The sequence below is a fragment of the Engystomops pustulosus genome, unplaced genomic scaffold (genome assembly GCF_040894005.1).
Source record: "Engystomops pustulosus unplaced genomic scaffold, aEngPut4.maternal MAT_SCAFFOLD_172, whole genome shotgun sequence".
Lineage (NCBI taxonomy): Eukaryota > Metazoa > Chordata > Amphibia > Anura > Leptodactylidae > Engystomops > Engystomops pustulosus.
This window is the reverse complement of record NW_027285053.1, coordinates 71,740-94,326: the sequence shown is the minus strand read 5'-3', so window position 1 is coordinate 94,326 and position 22,587 is coordinate 71,740. Positions and strand designations below refer to the sequence as shown.

Here is a 22,587-nt window from a genome sequence, read left to right as displayed (position 1 = left end):
GTTACATCCTGTATTATACCCCAGAGCTGCACTCACTATTCTGCTGCTGGTGCAGTCACTGTGTACATACATGACATTACTTATCCTGTACTGATCCTGAGTTACATCCTGTATTATACTCCAGAGCTGCACTCACTATTCTGCTGCTGGAGCAGTCACTGTGTACATACATGACATTACTTATCCTGTACTGATCCTGAGTTACATCCTGTATTATACTCCAGAGCTGCACTCACTATTCTGCTGCTGGTGCAGTCACTGTGTACATACATGACATTACTTATCCTGTACTGACCCTGAGTTACATCCTGTATTATACCCCAGAGCTGCACTCACTATTCTGCTGCTGGTGCAGTCACTGTGTACATACATGACATTACTTATCCTGTACTGATCCTGAGTTACACCCTGTATTATACCCCAGAGCTGCACTCACTATTCTGCTGCTGGTGCAGTCACTGTACATACATGACATTACTTATCCTGTACTGATCCTGAGTTACATCCTGTATTATACCCCAGAGCTGCACTCACTATTCTGCTGCTGGTGCAGTCACTGTGTACATACATGACATTACTTATCCTGTACTGATCCTGAGTTAAATCCTGTATTATACCCCAGAGCTGCACTCACTATTCTGCTACACTGTGTACATACATGACATTACTTATCCTGTACTGATCCTGAGTTACATCCTGTATTATACCCCAGAGCTGCACTCACTATTCTGCTACACTGTGTACATACATGACATTACTTATCCTGTACTGATCCTGAGTTACATCCTGTATTATACCCCAGAGCTGCACTCACTATTCTGCTGCTGGTGCAGTCTCTGTACATACATGACATTACTTATCCTGTACTGATCCTGAGTTACATCCTGTATTATACCCCAGAGCTGCACTCACTATTCTGCTGCTGGTGCAGTCACTGTGTACATACATGACATTACTTATCCTGTACTGATCCTGAGTTACATCCTGTATTATACCCCAGAGCTGCACTCACTATTCTGCTGCTGGTGCAGTCACTGTGTACATACATGACATTACTTATCCTGTACTGATCCTGAGTTACATCCTGTATTATACTCCAGAGCTGCACTCACTATTCTGCTGCCGGTGCAGTCACTGTGTACATACATGACATTACTTATCCTGTACTGATCCTGAGTTACATCCTGTATTATACCCCAGAGCTGCACTCACTATTCTGCTGCTGGTGCAGTCACTGTGTACATACATGACATTACTTATCCTGTACTGATCCTGAGTTACATCCTGTATTATACCCCAGAGCTGCACTCACTATTCTGCTGCTGGTGCAGTCACTGTGTACATACATGACATTACTTATCCTGTACTGACCCTGAGTTACATCCTGTATTATACCCCAGAGCTGCACTCACTATTCTGCTGCTGGTGCAGTCACTGTGTACATACATGACATTACTTATCCTGTACTGATCCTGAGTTACATCCTGTATTATACTCCAGAGCTGCACTCACTATTCTGCTGGTGCAGTCACTGTGTACATACATGACATTACTTATCCTGTACTGCTCCTGAGTTACATCCTGTATTATACTCCAGAGCTGCACTCACTATTCTGCTGCTGGTGCAGTCACTGTGTACATACATGACATTACTTATCCTGTACTGATCCTGAGTTACATCCTGTATTATACCCCAGAGCTGCACTCACTATTCTGCTGCTGGTGCAGTCACTGTGTACATACATGACATTACTTATCCTGTACTGATCCTGAGTTACATCCTGTATTATACCCCAGAGCTGCACTCACTATTCTGCTGCTGGTGCAGTCACTGTGTACATACATGACATTACTTATCCTGTACTGATCCTGAGTTACATCCTGTATTATACCCCAGAGCTGCACTCACTATTCTGCTGCTGGTGCAGTCACTGTGTACATACATGACATTACTTATCCTGTACTGATCCTGAGTTACATCCTGTATTATACCTCAGAGCTGCACTCACTATTCTGCTGCTGGTGCAGTCACTGTGTACATACATGACATTACTTATCCTGTACTGATCCTGAGTTACATCCTGTATTATACCCCAGAGCTGCACTCACTATTCTGCTGCTGGTGCAGTCACTGTACATACATGACATTACTTATACTGTACTGATCCTGAGTTACATCCTGTATTATACTCCAGAGCTGCACTCACTATTCTGCTGCTGGTGCAGTCACTGTGTACATACATGACATTACTTATCCTGTACTGATCCTGAGTTACATCCTGTATTATACCCCAGAGCTGCACTCACTATTCTGCTGCTGGTGCAGTCACTGTGTACATACATGACATTACTTATCCTGTACTGATCCTGAGTTACATCCTGTATTATACCCCAGAGCTGCACTCACTATTCTGCTACACTGTGTACATACATGACATTACTTATCCTGTACTGATCCTGAGTTACATCCTGTATTATACTCCAGAGCTGCACTCACTATTCTGCTGCTGGTGCAGTCACTGTGTACATACATGACATTACTTATCCTGTACTGATCCTGAGTTACACCCTGTATTATACCCCAGAGCTGCACTCACTATTCTGCTGCTGGTGCAGTCACTGTGTACATACATGACATTACTTATCCTGTACTGATCCTGAGTTACATCCTGTATTATACCCCAGAGCTGCACTCACTATTCTGCTGCTGGTGCAGTCACTGTGTACATACATGACATTACTTATCCTGTACTGATCCTGAGTTACATCCTGTATTATACCCCAGAGCTGCACTCACTATTCTGCTGCTGGTGCAGTCACTGTGTACATACATGACATTACTTATCCTGTACTGATCCTGAGTTACATCCTGTATTATACCCCAGAGCTGCACTCACTATTCTGCTGCTGGTGCAGTCACTATGTACATACATGACATTACTTATCCTGTACTGATCCTGAGTTACATCCTGTATTATACCCCAGAGTTGCACTCACTATTCTGCTGCTGGAGCAGTCACTGTGTACATACATGACATTACTTATCCTGTACTGATCCTGAGTTACATCCTGTATTATACTCCAGAGCTGCACTCACTATTCTGCTGCTGGTGCAGTCACTGTGTACATACATGACATTACTTATCCTGTACTGATCCTGAGTTACATCCTGTATTATACCCCAGAGCTGCACTCACTATTCTGCTGCTGGTGCAGTCACTGTGTACATACATGACATTACTTATCCTGTACTGCTCCTGAGTTACATCCTGTATTATACTCCAGAGCTGCACTCACTATTCTGCTGCTGGTGCAGTCACTGTGTACATACATGACATTACTTATCCTGTACTGATCCTGAGTTACATCCTGTATTATACCCCAGAGCTGCACTCACTATTCTGCTGCTGGTGCAGTCACTGTGTACATACATGACATTACTTATCCTGTACTGATCCTGAGTTACATCCTGTATTATACCCCAGAGCTGCACTCACTATTCTGCTGCTGGTGCAGTCACTGTGTACATACATGACATTACTTATCCTGTACTGATCCTGAGTTACATCCTGTATTATACCAAAGAGCTGCACTCACTATTCTGCTGCTGGTGCAGTCACTGTGTACATACATGACATTACTTCTCCTGTACTGATCCTGAGTTACATCCTGTATTATACCCAGAGCTGCAGTCACTATTCTGCTGCTGGTGCAGTCACTGTGTACATACATGACATTACTTATCCTGTACTGATCCTGAGTTACATCCTGTATTATACTCCAGAGCTGCACTCACTATTCTGCTGCTGGAGCAGTCACTGTGTACATACATGACATTACTTATCCTGTACTGATCCTGAGTTACATCCTGTATTATACCCCAGAGCTGCACTCACTATTCTGCTGCTGGTGCAGTCACTGTGTACATACATGACATTACTTATCCTTTACTGATCCTGAGTTACATCCTGTATTAAACCCCAGAGCTGCACTCACTATTCTGCTGCTGGTGCAGTCACTGTGTACATACATGACATTACTTATCCTGTACTGATCCTGAGTTACATCCTGTATTATACCCCAGAGCTGCACTCACTATTCTGCTGCTGGTGCAGTCACTGTGTACATACATGACATTACTTATCCTGTACTGATCCTGAGTTACATCCTGTATTATACCCCAGAGCTGCACTCACTATTCTGCTGCTGGTGCAGTCACTGTGTACATACATGACATTACTTATCCTGTACTGATCCTGAGTTACATCCTGTATTATACTCCAGAGCTGCACTCACTATTCTGCTGCTGGTGCAGTCAATGTACATACATGACATTACTTATCCTGTACTGATCCTGAGTTACATCCTGTATTATACCCCAGAGCTGCACTCACTATTCTGCTGCTGGTGCAGTCACTGTGTACATACATGACATTACTTATCCTGTACTGATCCTGAGTTACATCCTGTATTATACCCCAGAGCTGCACTCACTATTCTGCTGCTGGTGCAGTCACTGTGTACATACATGACATTACTTATCCTGTACTGATCCTGAGTTACATCCTGTATTATACCCCAGAGCTGCACTCACTATTCTGCTGCTGGTGCAGTCACTGTGTACATACATGACATTACTTATCCTGTACTGATCCTGAGTTACATCCTGTATTATACTCCAGAGCTGCACTCACTATTCTGCTGCTGGTGCAGTCACTGTGTACATACATGACATTACTTATCCTGTACTGATCCTGAGTTACATCCTGTATTATACCCCAGAGCTGCACTCACTATTCTGCTGCTGGTGCAGTCACTGTGTACATACATGACATTACTTATCCTGTAATGATCCTGAGTTACATCCTGTATTATACCCCAGAGCTGCACTCACTACATGCAGTACATGTTCTCACCTGGAGGGGGCGCAGTGTCAGTCAGCAGCGAGTGGACATCTTCCAAGGCGTCGGTGTCATCGATCTGTAGATACAAATCCCTGAGTCTGTGGGGTGTAGTGCAGCGGTGGGAGTGTATGATGTGGGGTGTGATGTATGATACGTCTGGTAGGTGGGGGTCCCCGGGCTCCTACCTCCAGGACGAAGGCGTCCTTCTTCCCATGAGACAGGTCCAGCTCGACCACCTCGTCGGAGCTCTCGGACTGGGAGCGGAGGAGACGGGTTCTTTGTCGCGGCTCTGGGATCGGAGAACCAATTGTCTCCTCCAGGATCTCCTGCAGGATGTAAAGAAAAACTGGTATCAGGCATGCTCCTGGTGAGGTCAGTAGTGTGTGTGGCCTCCACGTGCCTGTATGTCCTCCCTACAACACCTGGGCATGCTCCTGGTGAGGTCAGTAGTGTGTGTGGCCTCCACGTGCCTGTATGTCCTCCCTACAACACATGGGCATGCTCCTGATGAGGCTCAGTAGTGTGTGTGACCTCCACGTACCTGTATGACCTCCCTACAACACCTGGGCATGCTCCTGATGAGGCTCAGTAGTGTGTGTGACCTCCACGTACCTGTATGTCCTCCCTACAACACCTGAGCATGCTCCTGATGAGGCTCAGTATTGTGTGTGGCCTCCATGTGCCTGTATGACCTCCCTACAACACCTGAGCATGCTCCTGATGAGGCTCAGTAGTGTGTGTGGTCTCCACGTGCCTGTATGACCTGCCTACAACACCTCGGCATGCTCCTGATGAGGCTCAGTAGTGTGTGTGGCCTCCACGTACCTGTATGTCCTCCCTACAACACATCGGCATGCTCCTGATGAGGCTCAGTATTGTGTGTGGCCTCCACGTGCCTGTATGACCTCCCTACAACACCTCCGCATGCTCCTGATGAGGCTCAGTATTGTGTGTGGCCTCCACGTGCCTGTATGACCTCCCTACAACACCTGGGCATGCTCCTGATGAGGCTCAGTAGTGTGTGTGGCCTCCACGTACCTGTATGTCCTCCCTACAACACCTCTGCATGCTCCTGATAAGGCTTAGTATTGTGTGTGACCTCCATGTGCCTGTATGACCTCCCTACAACACCTCGGCATGCTCCTGATGAGATCAGTATTGTGTGTGACCTCCATGTGCCTGTATGACCTCCCTACAACACCTCGGCATGCTCCTGATGAGGCTCAGTAGTGTGTGTGGCCTCCATGTGCCTGTATGACCTTCCTACAACACCTCGGCATGCTCCTGATGAGGCTTAGTAGTGTGTGTGGCCTCCACGTGCCTGTATGACCTTCCTACAACACCTCGGCATGCTCCTGATGAGGCTCAGTATTGTGTGTGGCCTCCATGTGCCTGTATGACCTCCCTACAACACCTCGGCATGCTCCTGATGAGGCTCAGTATTGTGTGTGGCCTCCACGTGCCTGTATGACCTTCCTACAACACCTCGGCATGCTCCTGATGAGGCTCAGTATTGTGTGTGTGGCCTCCACGTGCCTGTATGACCTCCCTACAACACCTGGGCATGCTCCTGATGAGATCAGTATTGTGTGTGACCTCCACGTGCCTGTATGACCTCCCTACAACACCTCGGCATGCTCCTGATGAGGCTCAGTAGTGTGTGTGGCCTCCATGTGCCTGTATGACCTTCCTACAACACCTCGGCATGCTCCTGATGAGGCTTAGTAGTGTGTGTGGCCTCCACGTGCCTGTATGACCTCCCTACAACACCTCGGCATGCTCCTGATGAGGTCAGTATTGTGTGTGGCCTCCATGTGCCTGTATGACCTTCCTACAACACCTCGGCATGCTCCTGATGAGGCTCAGTATTGTGTGTGGCCTCCATGTGCCTGTATGACCTCCCTACAACACCTGGGCATGCTCCTGATGAGGCTCAGTATTGTGTGTGGCCTCCACGTGCCTGTATGTCCTCCCTACAACACCTCTGCATGCTCCTGATAAGGCTTAGTATTGTGTGTGACCTCCATGTGCCTGTATGACCTCCCTACAACACCTCGGCATGCTCCTGATGAGATCAGTATTGTGTGTGACCTCCATGTGCCTGCATGACCTCCCTACAACACCTCGGCATGCTCCTGATGAGGCTCAGTAGTGTGTGTGGCCTCCATGTGCCTGTATGACCTTCCTACAACACCTCGGCATGCTCCTGATGAGGCTCAGTAGTGTGTGTGGCCTCCACGTGCCTGTATGACCTCCCTACAACACATGGGCATGCTCCTGATGAGGCTCAGTATTGTGTGTGGCCTCCACGTGCCTGTATGTCCTCCCTACAACACCTCTGCATGCTCCTGATGAGGCTCAGTAGTGTGTGTGGCCTCCATGTGCCTGTATGACCTCCCTACAACACCTCGGCATGCTCCTGATGAGGCTCAGTATTGTGTGTGGCCTCCACGTGCCTGTATGACCTCCCTACAACACCTGGGCATGCTCCTGATGAGGCTCAGTATTGTGTGTGTGGCCTCCACGTGCCTGTATGACCTCCCTACAACACCTGGGCATGCTCCTGATGAGGCTCAGTATTGTGTGTGTGACCTCCACGTGCCTGTATGACCTCCCTACAACACCTGGGCATGCTCCTGATGAGGCTCAGTATTGTGTGTGTGGCCTCCACGTGCCTGTATGACCTCCCTACAACACCTCGGCATGCTCCTGATGAGGCTCAGTAGTGTGTGTGGCCTCCATGTGCCTGTATGACCTCCCTACAACACCTCGGCATGCTCCTGATGAGGTCAGTATTGTGTGTGGCCTCCATGTGCCTGTATGACCTTCCTACAACACCTCGGCATGCTCCTGATGAGGCTCAGTATTGTGTGTGGCCTCCATGTGCCTGTATGACCTCCCTACAACACCTGGGCATGCTCCTGATGAGGCTCAGTATTGTGTGTGGCCTCCACGTGCCTGTATGTCCTCCCTACAACACCTCTGCATGCTCCTGATAAGGCTTAGTATTGTGTGTGACCTCCATGTGCCTGTATGACCTCCCTACAACACCTCGGCATGCTCCTGATGAGATCAGTATTGTGTGTGACCTCCATGTGCCTGTATGACCTCCCTACAACACCTCGGCATGCTCCTGATGAGGCTCAGTAGTGTGTGTGGCCTCCATGTGCCTGTATGACCTTCCTACAACACCTCGGCATGCTTCTGATGAGGCTCAGTATTGTGTGTGACCTCCACGTGCCTGTATGACCTCCCTACAACACCTCGGCATGCTCCTGATGAGCTCAGTATTATGTGTGGCCTCCACGTGCCTGTATGACCTCCCTACAACACCTGGGCATGCTCCTGATGAGATCAGTAGTGTGTGTGACCTCCACGTGCCTGTATGTCCTCCCTACAACACCTGGGCATGCTCCTGATGAGCTCAGTATTGTGTGTGGTCTCCACGTGCCTGTATGTCCTCCGTACAATATCTTGGCAGCTCCTGATGAGGCTCAGTATTGTGTGTGACCTCCACATGCCTGTATGACCTCCCTACAACACCTGGGCATGCTCCTGATGAGTCTCAGTATTGTGTGTGACCTCCATGTGCCTGTATGACCTACCTACAATATCTTGGCAGCTCCTGATGAGGCTCAGTATTGTGTGTGTGGCCTCCACGTGCCTGTATGACCTCCTTACAATATCTTGGCATTCTCCTGATAAGGCTCAGCAGTGTATGACCTCCCGCGATCTATATACTATACCACCATTCCCACGCCCTCTATATAATATACCGCCCCCCACCCTCTGGGGTCACTCACTGGGGGGTTGATTTCGTACAGCTCCTTGTTCTTGGCGATGGTCTCGTTGATCTTCTTCTGCATGTGTGACACCGGCTGCTCGTAGGTGGCGTCGCTGGGGGTCTTCCCGGAGATCTGGATGCCCCCGGGAGTGGGGAGCGCGGCCAGGTACACTCCTGTGGCAGACTAAGAGAGACCCCCATTACCCAGGATTCTCCTGTGGTCAGGGTGGGCGGCACTAGAGAATTGTGGGTAGTGAGACTTACGGCCAGCCCCAGCAGCATGTTCTCTCCCACGGTGATCTGGATGCGGAGGCCGAAGAGCGCGTTCATCCCTTTCAGCTTGAGCTTGTTCATGAGCTGAGTGTGCAGCTCGTACTCCATGAAGGGCAGGAGGTTACTGATGGAGGTGGCATTGGCCTCCGCCTGCGCCTTCTTCTTCAGGCGGCACAACCTGCGGGGGGCGACACAAGAGGACGTCAGCTGGGATGGGCTGCAGCGGGAGTCCAGGGGGCGGGGCTGTCAGTACCTGGCCTGGATGAGGCAGCCCTTCCCCACCACGGGGGTCTCCGCCGGCAGCTCGATCGTGGTGAACAGAACGTCCGGAACCTTCTGCCGCCGGCAGCTGGAACAGAAGGTGAGGTGCGCCGGGAAGGGCATGTTCAGCTCATCGTACGGGATATGACAGAACCCACAGGGGGGCGACGGAGACTCCTCCCACCTGTGCAAGAGGGAGGGGTTACACCAGTGATCACCTCCAGTCACAGCCAGAGCTGCACTCACTGCACATCATACACTCCAGTCACAGCCAGAGCTGCACTCACTGCACATCATTCACTCCAGTCACAGCCAGAGCTACACTCACAGAACATCATACACTCCAGTCACAACCAGAGCTGCACTCACTGCACATCATACACTCCAGTCACAGCCAGAGCTGCACTCACAGCATACACTCCAGTCACAGCCAGAGCTGCACTCACTGCACATCATACACTCCAGTCACAGCCAGAGATGCACTCACAGCATACACTCCAGTCACAGCCAGAGCTGCACTCACTGCACATCATACACTCCAGTCACAGCCAGAGCTGCACATCATACACTCCAGTCACAGCCAGAGCTGCACTCGCATCATACACTCCAGTCACAGCCAGAGCTGCACTCACTGCACATCATACACTCCAGTCACAGCCAGAGCTGCACTCACTGCACATCATACACTCCAGTCACAGCCACAGCTGCACTCACTGCACATCATACACTCCAGTCACAGCCAGAGCTGCACTCACAGCATACACTCCAGTCACAGCCAGAGCTGCACTCACTGCACATCATACACTCCAGTCACAGCCAGAGCTGCACTCACTACACATCATACACTCCAGTCACAACCAGAGCTGCACTCACTGCACATCATACACTCCAGTCACAGCCAGAGATGCACTCACAGCATACACTCCAGTCACAACCAGAGCTGCACTCACTGCACATCATACACTCCAGTCACAGCCAGAGCTGCACTCACAGCATACACTCCAGTCACAACCAGAGCTGCACTCACTGCACATCATTTACTCCAGTCACAGCCAGAGCTGCACTCACAGAACATCATACACTCCAGTCACAACCAGAGCTGCACTCACAGCATACACTCCAGTCACAGCCACAGCTGCACTCACATCATACACTCCAGTCACAGCCACAGCTGCATTCACAGCATACACTCCAGTCACAGCCAGAGCTGCACTCGCATCATACACTCCAGTCACAGCCAGAGCTGCACTCGCATCATACACTCCAGTCACAGCCAGAGCTGCACTCACAGCATACACTCCAGTCACAGCCAGAGCTGCACTCACTACACATCATACACTCCAGTCACAGCCAGAGCTGCACTCACAGCATACACTCCAGTCACAGCCAGAGCTGCACTCACTACACATCATACACTCCAGTCACAGCCAGAGCTGCACTCACAGCATACACTCCAGTCACAGCCAGAGCTGCACTCGCATCATACACTCCAGTCACAGCCAGAGCTGCACTCGCATCATACACTCCAGTCACAGCCAGAGCTGCACTCGCATCATACACTCCAGTCACAGCCAGAGCTGCACTCGCATCATACACTCCAGTCACAGCCAGAGCTGCACTCGCATCATACACTCCAGTCACAGCCAGAGCTGCACTCGCATCATACACTCCAGTCACAGCCAGAGCTGCACTCACTGCACATCATACACTCCAGTCACAGCCAGAGCTGCACTCACATCATACACTCCAGTCACAGCCAGAGCTGCACTCATTTAACGCCCAACACTGTAGTCACAGACGTTTAAACAGCAGAATAGCAGACTGCAGCTCTGGATGTGACTGGAGCGTACACATCAGATTATGACAGGAGTAATAGATGCAGCTCTGTGTGTGTGTGGAGTACAAGTTGTAACATAACTGGGGGTCAATACAAGGGCGGTGAGTGCAGGTCACACGGGGTCCCCCTACAGGCGGCCATGTTGTACCCCCCCCCCCTGGTGCCTTGTGGGTTAGTTCTGGGGTCACTGGTGGGAGGGTCTTAAAGGGCGGGTCCATTCTTGCAGGTGATGTGCTGTTACCTCTGGTGATGTTAGTTTTTGGGGTCCTGCACTCGCCCCTACAATGTGGGACCTACCCCGGCCGGACGCCACTATCCTTCAGGATATAATCAACCTCTCCCTTGTCTGACCCTATAAAGAATCCGGGGGGCTGCGTCGATAACCTTTGCTCCGGGCAGCACTCGCCGGACGCCTCCTGCAGGAATCGGGGGTTCAGCACGGCGGCCGTGCCCGCAGCAGACAGGATGCACACCTCCTCACTGCAGAGAGAAGACCGGTGAGAGGTAGTCACAGCCCCGCCCACACCCCTCCCCAGCCCCGCCTACTCACCAGATGCTGGTGGACTCGCTGTAGCCCACCACGGCATGGCAGCCCAGAGCCTTGGCGTGAGACTTTATCTCCTGACGGATCTCGGCCCACCAGGCGTCCCGTGTCTCCGGCTCATCTGCAGGGACAGGAGGGACAAGCTGAGCCGGCTCCAATATCTGCAGCGAGGGCGCCCCCCGCCGGTCACCGATCAGCTCAAGGCAGGACCCCCAAGAGGAGCCTCTGCACATCCGAAGCCCCTCCCCCGCAGAGCCCCCCACACATTCCTCATACAGCAGCAAAAGCTCAGATGTCAGCGTCTCCTCTCCTGCAGAGCTGCGCTCCTCCACTAGATGTCAGCGTCTCCTCTCCTGCAGAGCTGCGCTCCTCCACTAGATGTCAGCGTCTCCTCTCCTGCAGAGCTGCGCTCCTCCACTAGATGTCAGCGTCTCCTCCCCTAGATATCAGTGTCTCATGCCCTGCAGAGCTGCGCTCCTCCACTAGATGTCAGCGTCTCCTCTCCTGCAGAGCTGCGCTCCTCCACTAGATGTCAGCGTCTCCTCTCCTGCAGAGCTGCGCTCCTCCACTAGATGTCAGCGTCTCCTCTCCTGCAGAGCTGCGCTCCTCCACTAGATGTCAGCGTCTCCTCCCCCGCAGAGCTGCGCTCCTCCACTAGATGTCAGTGTCTCCTCCCCTGCAGAGCTGCGCTCCTCCACTAGATGTCAGCGTCTCCTCCCCTGCAGAGCTGCGCTCCTCCACTAGATGTCAGCGTCTCCTCCCCTTCAGAGCTGTGCTCCTCCACTAGATGTCAGCGTCTCCTCCCCCGCAGAGCTGCGCTCCTCCACTAGATGTCAGCATCTCCTCCCCCACAGAGCTGCGCTCCTCCACTAGATGTCAGCGTCTCCTCTCCTGCAGAGCTGCGCTCCTCCACTAGATGTCAGCGTCTCCTCCCCTGCAGAGCTGCGCTCCTCCACTAGATGTCAGCGTCTCCTCTCCTGCAGAGCTGCGCTCCTCCACTAGATGTCAGCATCTCCTCCCCTGCAGAGCTGCGCTCCTCCACTAGATGTCAGCGTCTCCTCTCCTGCAGAGCTGCGCTCCTCCACTAGATGTCAGCATCTCCTCCCCTGCAGAGCTGCGCTCCTCCACTAGATGTCAGCGTCTCCTCCCCTGCAGAGCTGCGCTCCTCCACTAGATGTCAGCGTCTCCTCTCCTGCAGAGCTGCGCTCCTCCACTAGATGTCAGCATCTCCTCCCCTGCAGAGCTGCGCTCCTCCACTAGATGTCAGCGTCTCCTCTCCTGCAGAGCTGCGCTCCTCCACTAGATGTCAGCGTCTCCTCTCCTGCAGAGCTGCGCTCCACCACTAGATGTCAGCGTCTCCTCCCCTGCAGAGCTGCGGTCCTCCACTAGATGTCAGCGTCTCTTCTCCTGCAGAGCTGCGCTCCTCCACTAGATGTCAGCGTCTCTTCTCCTGCAGAGCTGCGCTCCTCCACTAGATGTCAGCGTCTCTTCTCCTGCAGAGCTGCGCTCCTCCACTAGATGTCAGCGTCTCCTCCCCTAGATATCAGTGTCTCATGCCCTGCAGAGCTGCGCTCCTCCACTAGATGTCAGCGTCTCCTCCCCCGCAGAGCTGTGCTCCTCCACTAGATGTCAGCATCTCCTCCCCTGCAGAGCTGCGCTCCTCCACTAGATGTCAGCATCTCCTCCCCCACAGAGCTGCGCTCCTCCACTAGATATCAGTGTCTCCTGCCCTGCAGAGCTGCGCTTCTCCACTAGATGTCAGCGTCTCCTCCCCCGCAGAGCTGCACTCCTCCACTAGATGTCAGCGTCTCCTCCCCCGCAGAGCTGCGCTCCTCCACTAGATGTCAGCATCTCCTCCCCCACAGAGCTGCGCTCCTCCACTAGATGTCAGCGTCTCTTCTCCTGCAGAGCTGCGCTCCTCCACTAGATATCAGCGTCTCCTCCCCCGCAGAGCTGCGCTCCTCCACTAGATGTCAGCGTCTCCTCCCCCGCAGAGCTGCACTCCTCCACTAGATGTCAGCGTCTCCTCCCCTAGATATCAGTGTCTCCTGCCCTGCAGAGCTGCGCTCCTCCACTAGATGTCAGCATCTCCTCCCCCGCAGAGCTGCGCTCCTCCACTAGATGTCAGCGTCTCCTCCCCCGCAGAGCTGCGCTCCTCCACTAGATGTCAGCGTCTCCTCCCCTGCAGAGCTGCGCTCCTCCACTAGATATCAGTGTCTCCTGCCCTGCAGAGCTGCGCTTCTCCACTAGATGTCAGCGTCTCCTCCCCCGCAGAGCTGCACTCCTCCACTAGATGTCAGCGTCTCCTCCCCCGCAGAGCTGCGCTCCTCCACTAGATGTCAGCATCTCCTCCCCCGCAGAGCTGCGCTCCTCCACTAGATGTCAGCGTCTCCTCCCCCGCAGAGCTGCGCTCCTCCACTAGATGTCAGCATCTCCTCCCCCACAGAGCTGCGCTCCTCCACTAGATGTCAGCGTCTCTTCTCCTGCAGAGCTGCGCTCCTCCACTAGATATCAGCGTCTCCTCCCCCGCAGAGCTGCGCTCCTCCACTAGATGTCAGCGTCTCCTCCCCTGCAGAGCTGCGCTCCTCCACTAGATGTCAGCGTCTCCTCCCCTGCAGAGCTGCGCTCCTCCACTAGATGTCAGCGTCTCCTCCCCTGCAGAGCTGCGCTCCTCCACTAGATGTCAGCGTCTCCTCTCCTGCAGAGCTGCGCTCCTCCACTAGATGTCAGCGTCTCCTTCCCTGCAGAGCTGCGCTCCTCCACTAGATGTCAGCGTCTCCTCCCCTGCAGAGCTGCACTCCTCCACTAGATATCAGTGTCTCCTGCCCTGCAGAGCTGCGCTCCTCCACTAGATGCCAGCTTCTCCTCCCCTGCAGAGCTGCACTCCTCCACTAGATATCAGCGTCTCCTGCCCTGCAGAGCTGCGCTCCTCCACTAGATGTCAGCATCTCCTCCCCTGCAGAGCTTCGCTCCTCCACTAGATGTCAGCATCTCCTCCCCCGCAGAGCTGCACTCCTCCACTAGATGTCAGCGCCTCCTCCCCTAGATATCAGTGTCTCCTGCCCTGCAGAGCTGCGCTCCTCCACTAGATGTCAGCATCTCCTCCCCCGCAGAGCTGCGCTCCTCCACTAGATGTCAGCGTCTCCTCCCCCGCAGAGCTGCGCTCCTCCACTAGATGTCAGCATCTCCTCCCCCACAGAGCTGCGCTCCTCCACTAGATGTCAGCGTCTCTTCTCCTGCAGAGCTGCGCTCCTCCACTAGATGTCAGCGTCTCCTCCCCTGCAGAGCTGCACTCCTCCACTAGATATCAGTGTCTCCTGCCCTGCAGAGCTGCGCTCCTCCACTAGATGCCAGATTCTCCTCCCCTGCAGAGCTGCACTCCTCCACTAGATATCAGCGTCTCCTGCCCTGCAGAGCTACGCTCCTCCACTAGATGTCAGCATCTCCTCCCCTGCAGAGCTGCGCTCCTCCACTAGATGTCAGCATCTCCTCCCCCGCAGAGCTGCACTCCTCCACTAGATGTCAGCGTCTCCTCTCCTGCAGAGCTGCGCTCCTCCACTAGATATCAGCGTCTCCTGCCCTGCAGAGCTGCGCTCCTCCACTAGATGTCAGCGTCTCCTCCCCTGCAGAGCTGCGCTCCTCCACTAGATGTCAGCGTCTCCTCCCCTGCAGAGCTGCGCTCCTCCTCTAGATGTCAGCGTCTCCTCCCCTGCAGAGCTGCGCTCCTCCACTAGATGTCAGCGTCTCCTCCCCTGCAGAGCTGCGCTCCTCCACTAGATGTCAGCGTCTCCTCCCCTTCAGAGCTGTGCTCCTCCACTAGATGTCAGCGTCTCCTCCCCTTCAGAGCTGCACTCCTCCACTAGATGTCAGCGTCTCCTCTCCTGCAGAGCTGCGCTCCTCCACTAGATGTCAGCGTCTCCTCCCCCACAGAGCTGCGCTCCTCCACTAGATGTCAGCATCTCCTCCCCCGCAGAGCTACGCTCCTCCACTAGATGTCAGCGTCTCCTCCCCTGCAGAGCTGCGGTCCTCCACTAGATGTCAGCGTCTCCTCCCCTGCAGAGCTACGCTCCTCCACTAGATGTCAGCGTCTCCTCCCCTGCAGAGCTGCGCTCCTCCACTAGATGTCAGCGTCTCCTCCCCCGCAGAGCTGCGCTCCTCCACTAGATGCCAGCGTCTCCTCCCCTGCAGAGCTGCGCTCCTCCACTAGATGTCAGCGTCTCCTCCCCTGCAGAGCTGCGCTCCTCCACTAGATGTCAGTGCTGTACCTGTATGGAAGGCGAGGTGCAGTACGAGGAGGTTCACTTACTTACCTGGCCCCTCTCTAGCACGGCCGCCCAGCCAATGACTGCAGTGCATCGTTCATGAGCATCATACATGGGTACAAGCAGCTAAATGTAATCAAGGTAACACGAGCCGCACAATCCACAAGGGGGCACCATAGTAGCATTTACCATTAAGGATTTACATAGACACTAGAGAGTGGGGGGTCCGGAAGCAGGGGGAAGCAGGAGGGGGTGCTCAGCAATCTACATGGGGGTCCCTCTCCTCTCAGGCGGTAGCAGCCAGGGGAGGGGGGGCGGCAAGGCAGCAGACAGTAGCCATAGATGGGGGGTCGGAGCATGCTCGGTGACGTCACAGACAGAAACTATGGCAGCTCAGTGAGAGACGGCAAATCTGCCCCCCAGTGCTGAAGCCCTCTGAGCTGCCGACATCGGGGGCCCCCTGTGCTGCCGACATCGGGGGCCCCCTGTGCTGCCGACATCGGGGGCCCCCTGTGCTGCCGACATCGGGGGCCCCCTGTGCTGCCGACATCGGGGGCCCCCTGTGCTGCCGACATCGGGGGCCCCCTGTGCTGCCGACATCGGGGGCCCCCTGTGCTGCCGACATCGGGGGCCCCCTGTGCTGCTGACATCGGAGGCCCCCTGACATCGGAGGCCCCCTGTGCTGCTGACATCGGGGGCCCCCTGTGCTGCTGACATTACCCCTATACTCTGCCTCTGCTGGACTCCAGCACTGTCACTATTTTCTACATTTCACTCTCACAGGAAGGGGTTTGGCTTATGGATAGTCTTAGAAGTAACAGCAGAAATGCGAGTGCTGCTCTGAAGTGCGCTTTGTGGTGTGACATGACGTAACAGCAGAACTGTGAGTGCAGCTCTGGGACTGATTGGATTATAGGATGAGGTTTACAGTGAACAGCAGCTTTGGATGTGAGAGGAGTATAAACTGCTGAATGTGGTCCGGGGGCCGGTGACCAGGGTTGTTGACTACGGACGACCTCACATTCTGGATCCCTTTCCCCCCAAGGGAACAGCAGCCCCCGGAGCTGCCCCCCGGAGGGGCAAGTCATGTGACCGCGGTGCAGATGTCACAGAATAGGAGGTATTAAAGGCTCAGCGGCAGCTGGAAGCAGAACAACACGACTAATCCCCCCCCGCATCATGGAACAGTCCAACGCTGCCCCAGGGAGCGCAGCGCTGATCCGGGAGGCTTCAGCCCATTGTCCAGGCGGGATTATCCACAATAGAGACAAGTACACGGGGCTGATCCCGCTCATCGCTCGTAGTGTAAACACGGGTTATGTAATACAGGGGGGGGGGGGGGCACTTGTATTTTTCCAAAATTGTAACTGGATTTTGTGAAGATGGAGTCACCGCACAAGAAAACAGCACCAAACCTCGTCAGACCGAGTCACCGCACAAGAAAACGGCACAAAACCTCGTCAGACCGAGTCACCGCACAAGAAAACAGCACAAAACCTCGTCAGGGCGAGTCACGCACAAGAAAACGGCACAAAACCTCGTCAGACCGAGTCACCGCACAAGAAAACAGCACAAAACCTCGTCAGGGCGAGTCACAGCACAAGAAAACGGCACAAAACCTCGTCAGCGCGAGTCACGCACAAGAAAACAGCACAAAACCTCGTCAGGGCGAGTCACCGCACAAGAAAACGGCACAAAACCTCGTCAGCGCGAGTCACAGCACAAGAAAACGGCACAAAACCTCGTCAGGGCGAGTCACAGCACAAGAAAACGGCACAAAACATTGTCAGCGCGAGTCACCGCACAAGAAAACAGCACAAAACCTCATCAGCGCGAGTCACCACACAACAAAACAGCACAAAACCTCGTCAGCGCGAGTCACCGCACAAGAAAACGGCACAAAACCTCGTCAGCGCAAGTCAACGCACAAGAAAACGGCACAAAACCTCGTCAGTGCGAGTCACCCCACAAGAAAACGGCACCAAACATTGTCAGCAAGAGTCACCGCACAAGAAAACGGCACAAAACCTCGTCAGCGCGAGTCACCGCACAAGAAAACGGCACAAAACCTCGTCAGCGCGAGTCACCGCACAAGAAAACGGCACAAAACCTCGTCAGCGCGAGTCACCGCACAAGAAAACAGCACAAAACCTCGTCAGCGCGAGTCACCCCACAAGAAAACGGCACAAAACCTCGTCAGCAAGAGTCACAGCACAAGAAAACGGCACAAAACCTCGTCAGCGCGAGTCACCGCACAAGAAAACAGCACAAAACCTCGTCAGCGCGAGTCACCGCACAAGAAAACAGCACAAAACCTCGGCAGCGCGAGTCACCGCACAAGAAAACAACACAAAACCTCGTCAGCGCGAGTCACCGCACAAGAAAACGGCACAAAACCTCGTCAGCGCGAGTCACCGCACAAGAAAACGGCGCAAAACCTCGTCAGCGCGAGTCACAGCACAATAAAACAGCACAAAACCTCGTCAGCACGAGTCACCGCACAAGAAAACAGCACAAAACCTCGTCAGCGCGAGTCACCGCACAAGAAAACGGCACAAAACCTCGTCAGCGCGAGTCACCGCACAAGAAAACAGCACAAAACCTCGTCAGCGCGAGTCACCGCACAAGAAAACAGCACAAAACCTCATCAGCGCGAGTCACCGCACAAGAAAACAGCACAAAACCTCGTCAGGGCGAGTCACGCACAAGAAAACGGCACAAAACCTCGTCAGCAAGAGTCACAGCACAAGAAAACGGCACAAAACCTCGTCAGCGCGAGTCACCGCACAAGAAAACGGCACAAAACCTCGTCAGCGCGAGTCACCGCACAAGAAAACGGCACAAAACCTCGTCAGCGCGAGTCACCCCACAAGAAAACAGCACAAAACCTCGTCAGCGCGAGTCACCGCACAAGAAAACGGCACAAAACCTCGTCAGCGCGAGTCACCGCACAAGAAAACGGCACAAAACCTCGTCAGCGAGAGTCACCGCACAAGAAAACGGCACCAAACCTCGTCAGGGCGAGTCACCGCACAAGAAAACGGCACAAAACCTCGTCAGCGCGAGTCACCGCACAAGAAAACGGCACAAAACCTCGTCAGCGCGAGTCACAGCACAAGAAAACGGCACAAAACCTCGTCAGACCGAGTCACCGCACAAGAAAACGGCACAAAACCTCGTCAGCGCGAGTCACCGCACAAGAAAACAGCATAAAACCTCGTCAGCGCGAGTCACCGCACAAGAAAACAGCACAAAACCTCATCAGCGCGAGTCACTGCACAAGAAAACGGCACAAAACCTCGTCAGCGCGAGTCACAGCACAAGAAAACGGCACCAAACCTCGTCAGGGCGAGTCACCGCACAAGAAAACAGCACAAAACCTCGTCAGCGCGAGTCACAGCACAAGAAAACGGCACAAAACCTCGTCAGCGCGAGTCACCGCACAAGAAAACAGCACAAAACCTCGTCAGCGCGAGTCACCGCACAAGAAAACAGCACAAAACCTCGTCAGCGCGAGTCACCGCACAAGAAAACTGCACAAAACCTCGTCAGGGCGAGTCACCGCACAAGAAAACGGCACAAAACCTCGTCAGGGCGAGTCACCGCACAAGAAAACAGCACAAAACCTCGTCAGCGCGAGTCACCGCACAAGAAAACAGCACAAAACCTCGTCAGCGCGAGTCACCGCACAAGAAAACGGCACAAAACCTCGTCAGCGCGAGTCACCGCACAAGAAAACGACACAAAACCTCGTCAGCGCGAGTCACCGCACAAGAAAACAGCACAAAACCTCGTCAGCCCGAGTCACCGCACAAGAAAACGGCACAAAACCTCGTCAGCGCGAGTCACCGCACAAGAAAACGGCACAAAACCTCGTCAGCGCGAGTCACCGCACAAGAAAACAGCACAAAACCTCGTCAGCGCGAGTCACCGCACAAGAAAACGGCACAAAACCTCGTCAGCGCGAGTCACCGCACAAGAAAACGGCACAAAACCTCGTCAGCGCGAGTCACCGCACAAGAAAACAGCACCAAACCTCGTCAGCGCGAGTCACCGCACAAGAAAACCGCACAAAACTCGTCAGCGAGAGTCACCGCACAAGAAAACGGCACAAAACCTCGTCAGCGCGAGTCACCGCACAAGAAAACGGCACAAAACCTCGTCAGCGCAAGTCACCGCACAAGAAAACAGCACAAAACCTCGTCAGCAAGAGTCACCGCACAAGAAAACGGCACAAAACCTCATCAGCGCGAGTCACCGCACAAGAAAACGGCACCAAACCTCGTCAGGGCGAGTCACGCACAAGAAAACGGCACAAAACATTGTCAGCGCGAGTCACCGCACAAGAAAACAGCACAAAACCTCGTCAGCACGAGTCACCGCACAAGAAAACAGCACAAAACCTCGTCAGCGCGAGTCACCGCACAAGAAAACAGCACAAAACCTCGTCAGCAAGAGTCACCGCACAAGAAAACGGCACAAAACCTCATCAGCGCGAGTCACCGCACAAGAAAACGGCACCAAACCTCGTCAGGGCGAGTCACGCACAAGAAAACGGCACAAAACATTGTCAGCGCGAGTCACCGCACAAGAAAACAGCACAAAACCTCGTCAGCACGAGTCACCGCACAAGAAAACAGCACAAAACCTCGTCAGCGCGAGTCACCGCACAAGAAAACAGCACAAAACCTCGTCAGCGCGAGTCACCCCACAAGAAAACAGCACAAAACCTCGTCAGCGCAAGTCACCGCACAAGAAAACAGCACAAAACCTCGTCAGCGCGAGTCACCGCACAAGAAAACGGCACAAAACCTCGTCAGCGCGAGTCACCGCACAAGAAAACAGCACAAAACCTCGTCAGACCGAGTCACCGCACAAGAAAACGGCATAAAACCTCGTCAGCGCGAGTCACCGCACAAGAAAACAGCACAAAACCTCGTCAGCGCGAGTTACCGCACAAGAAAACGGCACCAAACCTCGTCAGCGCGAGTCACAGCACAAGAAAACAGCACAAAACCTCGTCAGCAAGAGTCACCGCACAAGAAAACGGCACAAAACCTCGTCAGCAAGAGTCACCGCACAAGAAAACGGCATAAAACCTCGTCAGCGCGAGTCACCGCACAAGAAAACGGCACAAAACCTCGTCAGCGCGAGTCACCGCACAAGAAAACAGCACAAAACCTCGTCAGCACGAGTCACCGCACAAGAAAACGGCACCAAACCTCGTCAGCGCGAGTCACCGCACAAGAAAACGGCACAAAACCTCATCAGCGCGAGTCACCGCACAAGAAAACGGCACAAAACTCGTCAGCGCGAGTCACCGCACAAGAAAACCGCACAAAACCTCGTCAGCGCGAGTCACCGCACGAGAAAACAGCACAAAACCTCGTCACCGCGAGTCACCGCACAAGAAAACAGCACAAAACCTCGTCAGCGCGAGTCACCGCACAAGAAAACGGCACAAAACCTCGTCAGCGCGAGTCACAGCACAAGAAAACGGCACAAAACCTCGTCAGCGTGAGTCACCGCACAAGAAAACGGCACAAAACCTCGTCAGCGCGAGTCACCGCACAAGAAAACAGCACAAAATCTCGTCAGCGCGAGTCACCGCACAAGAAAACGGCACAAAACCTCGTCAGCGCGAGTCACCGCACAAGAAAACAGCACAAAACCTCGTCAGCGCGAGTCACAGCACAAGAAAACAGCACCAAACCTCGTCAGCGCGAGTCACCGCACAAGAAAACGGCACAAAACCTCGTCAGCGCGAGTCACCGCACAAGAAAACGGCACAAAACCTTGTCAGCGCGAGTCACCGCACAAGAAAACGGCACAAAACCTCGTCAGCGCGAGTCACAGCACAAGAAAACGGCACAAAACCTCATCAGCGCGAGTCACCGCACAAGAAAACAGCACAAAACCTCGTCAGCAAGAGTCACCGCACAAGAAAACGGCACAAAACCTCGTCAGCACGAGTCACCGCACAAGAAAACAGCACAAAACCTCGTCAGCGCGAGTCACCGCACAAGAAAACGGCACAAAACCTCGTCAGCGCGAGTCACCGCACAAGAAAACAGCACAAAACCTCGTCAGCGCGAGTCACCGCACAAGAAAACAGCACAAAACCTCGTCAGCAAGAGTCACCGCACAAGAAAACAGCACAAAACCTCGTCAGCGCGAGTCACCACACAAGAAAACGGCACAAAACCTCGTCAGCACGAGTCACCGCACAAGAAAACAGCACAAAACCTCGTCAGCGTGAGTCACCGCACAAGAAAACGGCACAAAACCTCGTCAGGGCGAGTCACAGCACAAGAAAACGGCACAAAACCTCGTCAGCGCGAGTCACCGCACAAGAAAACAGCACAAAACCTCATCAGCGCGAGTCACAGCACAAGAAAACGGCACAAAACCTCGTCAGGGCGAGTCACCGCACGAGAAAACAGCACAAAACCTCATCAGCGCGAGTCACAGCACAAGAAAACGGCACAAAACCTCGTCAGCGCGAGTCACCGCACAAGAAAACGGCACAAAACCTCGTCAGCAAGAGTCACCGCACAAGAAAACGGCACAAAACCTCGTCAGCACGAGTCACCGCACAAGAAAACAGCACAAAACCTCGTCAGCGCGAGTCACCGCACAAGAAAACAGCACAAAACCTCGTCAGCGCGAGTCACCGCACAAGAAAACGGCACAAAACCTCATCAGCGCGAGTCACCGCACAA

At 53.7% G+C, this 22,587-nt stretch overlaps 1 protein-coding gene across 4 annotated transcripts in view; it reads right to left on the bottom strand.

The window, feature by feature from the left end:
- Positions 1 to 22,587, bottom strand: part of C2CD5 (C2 calcium dependent domain containing 5) — a 94,287-nt gene that overhangs the window by 17,914 nt on the left and 53,786 nt on the right. For 3 of the 4 annotated variants that reach the window (XM_072131913.1, XM_072131916.1, XM_072131914.1), the window contains exons 2-8: positions 11,610 to 11,724; positions 11,357 to 11,539; positions 9,215 to 9,406; positions 8,953 to 9,139; positions 8,708 to 8,872; positions 5,090 to 5,230; positions 4,917 to 4,980 (exon numbers count right to left, since the gene is read on the bottom strand). In XM_072131913.1, the coding sequence (XP_071988014.1) occupies positions 4,917 to 4,980; positions 5,090 to 5,230; positions 8,708 to 8,872; positions 8,953 to 9,139; positions 9,215 to 9,406; positions 11,357 to 11,539; positions 11,610 to 11,724 (1,047 nt within the window). The remainder of the gene's footprint in view (positions 1 to 4,916; positions 4,981 to 5,089; positions 5,231 to 8,707; positions 8,873 to 8,952; positions 9,140 to 9,214; positions 9,407 to 11,356; positions 11,540 to 11,609; positions 11,725 to 22,587) is intronic. The other variant, XM_072131915.1, reaches the window with a different exon arrangement.